The sequence below is a fragment of the Cucurbita pepo genome, unplaced genomic scaffold, assembly GCF_002806865.2.
Source record: "Cucurbita pepo subsp. pepo cultivar mu-cu-16 unplaced genomic scaffold, ASM280686v2 Cp4.1_scaffold002739, whole genome shotgun sequence".
Taxonomy (NCBI): Eukaryota; Viridiplantae; Streptophyta; class Magnoliopsida; order Cucurbitales; family Cucurbitaceae; genus Cucurbita; species Cucurbita pepo.
This window is the reverse complement of record NW_019648772.1, coordinates 1-1888: the sequence shown is the minus strand read 5'-3', so window position 1 is coordinate 1888 and position 1888 is coordinate 1. Positions and strand designations below refer to the sequence as shown.

Genomic DNA, 1888 nt, shown 5'->3' with positions numbered 1-1888 from the left:
ATTTTTAGGAATCTATGAATCATCATTGCTTCTTGATCCTCAACGTTGTTTACAACAGATTCTTGTTCTTATTTTTCTGCTTTAGTTCCAGATAGTTGCGTGTCAATTACTGTAAGTTGACAAAACAATATTTTTCATGTCTATTGTTCTCAGATTTCTTCCATGTAAATGGAGACGGATTTCCTTGTTTAGGCCTTCATTCCAAGCTTGTTGTCCTTTGTATTCTGCAACTACAACTTCTCCCAAGTATTACTTTGATGAAGTTGAAATTGAGAAAAAGGAAATTGATTTCAACCGACTATTCCCTGTCTGCAAAAAAGTGCACCTTGCTAAGCGACTTCATGCACTACTTGTGGTGTCTGGGAAGGTTCAGAGCATCTTTCTTTCTGCTAAACTCATCAATCTTTATGCTTTTCTTGGTGATGTATCGTTCGCTCGCCGTACTTTTGACCAAATTCAGGCAAAAGATGTCTACACATGGAATTCTATGATATCTGCTTATGCTCGCATTGGTCACTTCCATGAAGCTGTAGATTGTTTCCATGAATTTATGTCAACCTCTATCCTTCAGCCTGATTATTACACATTTCCTCCTGTTATAAGGGCATGTGGAAATCTAGATGATGGGAAGAAGATACATTGCTTGGCTCTAAAATTGGGTTTTGAATGTGATGTATTCATTGCTGCTTCTTTGATCCATTTTTATTCTCGGTTTGGCTTTGTCAATTTAGCTCGTAACTTGTTTGATAGCTTGATGATTCGAGATATCGGTACATGGAATGCTATGATTTCAGGGTTTTGTCTTAATGGTAAAGTTGTAGAAGCATTGGAAGTCTTTGATGAGATGCGATTCAAGAGTGTAAATATGGATTCTGTAACATTTTCAAGTCTACTTCCGATTTGTGCGCAGTTGGATNAGAGTGTAAATATGGATTCTGTAACATTTTCAAGTCTACTTCCTATTTGTGCACAGTTGGACNAGATGCGATTCAAGAGTGTAAATATGGATTCTGTAACATTTTCAAGTCTACTTCCGATTTGTGCGCAGTTGGATGATATAATAAGCGGTGTCCTAATTCATGTCTATGCCATCAAGCTCGGGTTGGAATTCGACTTGTTTGTCTGTAATGCATTGATAAACATGTATGCCAAATTTGGTGAACTGGGAAGTGCAGAAACCATTTTCAACCAAATCGAAGCGAAGGATATTGTATCGTGGAACTCTTTGATTGCTGCGTTCGAGCAGCATAAAGAGCCAGTGGTGGCTCTTGGATTGTACAAAAAGATGCACGCTACTGGGGTGGTACCCGACTNCCATTTTCAACCAAATCGAAGCGAAGGATATTGTATCGTGGAATTCTTTGATTGCTGCATTCGAGCAGAATAAAGAGCCAGTGGTGGCTCTTGGATTGTACAAAAAGATGCACGCTACTGGGTCGGTACCCGACGNTACTGGGGTGGTACCCGACTTGTTGACACTGGTGAGTTTGGCTTCTGTTGCTGCTGAACTTGGCAATTTCTTAAGTAGTAGGTCTATTCATGGATTTGTTACAAGGAAAGGTTGGTTTCTACAAGATGTTGTCATTGGTAATGCAATTATAGACATGTATGCTAAGTTGGGGTTTATAGATTCAGCACGAAAAGTTTTTGAAGAACTTCCTGTCAAAGATGTGGTCTCATGGAACACTTTGATAACAGGTTATTCTCAAAACGGTTTAGCGAATGAGGCAATCGATGTGTATCATTCGATGAACGATTATAGCGATGCAGTGCCGAACCAGGGCACTTGGGTGAGCATTCTGACAGCATACTCCCAGATAGGAGCATTGAAACAAGGTATGAAAACACATGGTCTGCTGATCAAGAACTTTCTTTACTTTGATATCTT

The 1888-nt window shown here is 39.4% G+C and overlaps 1 protein-coding gene across 1 annotated transcript; it reads left to right on the top strand.

Moving 5' to 3' along the window:
* Positions 1 to 77: 77 nt before the first annotated feature.
* LOC111786776 (pentatricopeptide repeat-containing protein At4g33990-like) lies at positions 78 to 1880 on the top strand (the record flags this gene model as incomplete). The annotated part of the gene is made up of 3 exons (XM_023667004.1): positions 78 to 844; positions 983 to 1303; positions 1461 to 1880. Coding segments are annotated over exons 1-3 (1449 nt in total), but the record flags the coding sequence as incomplete, so codon positions are not given.
* Positions 1881 to 1888: the final 8 nt, after the last annotated feature.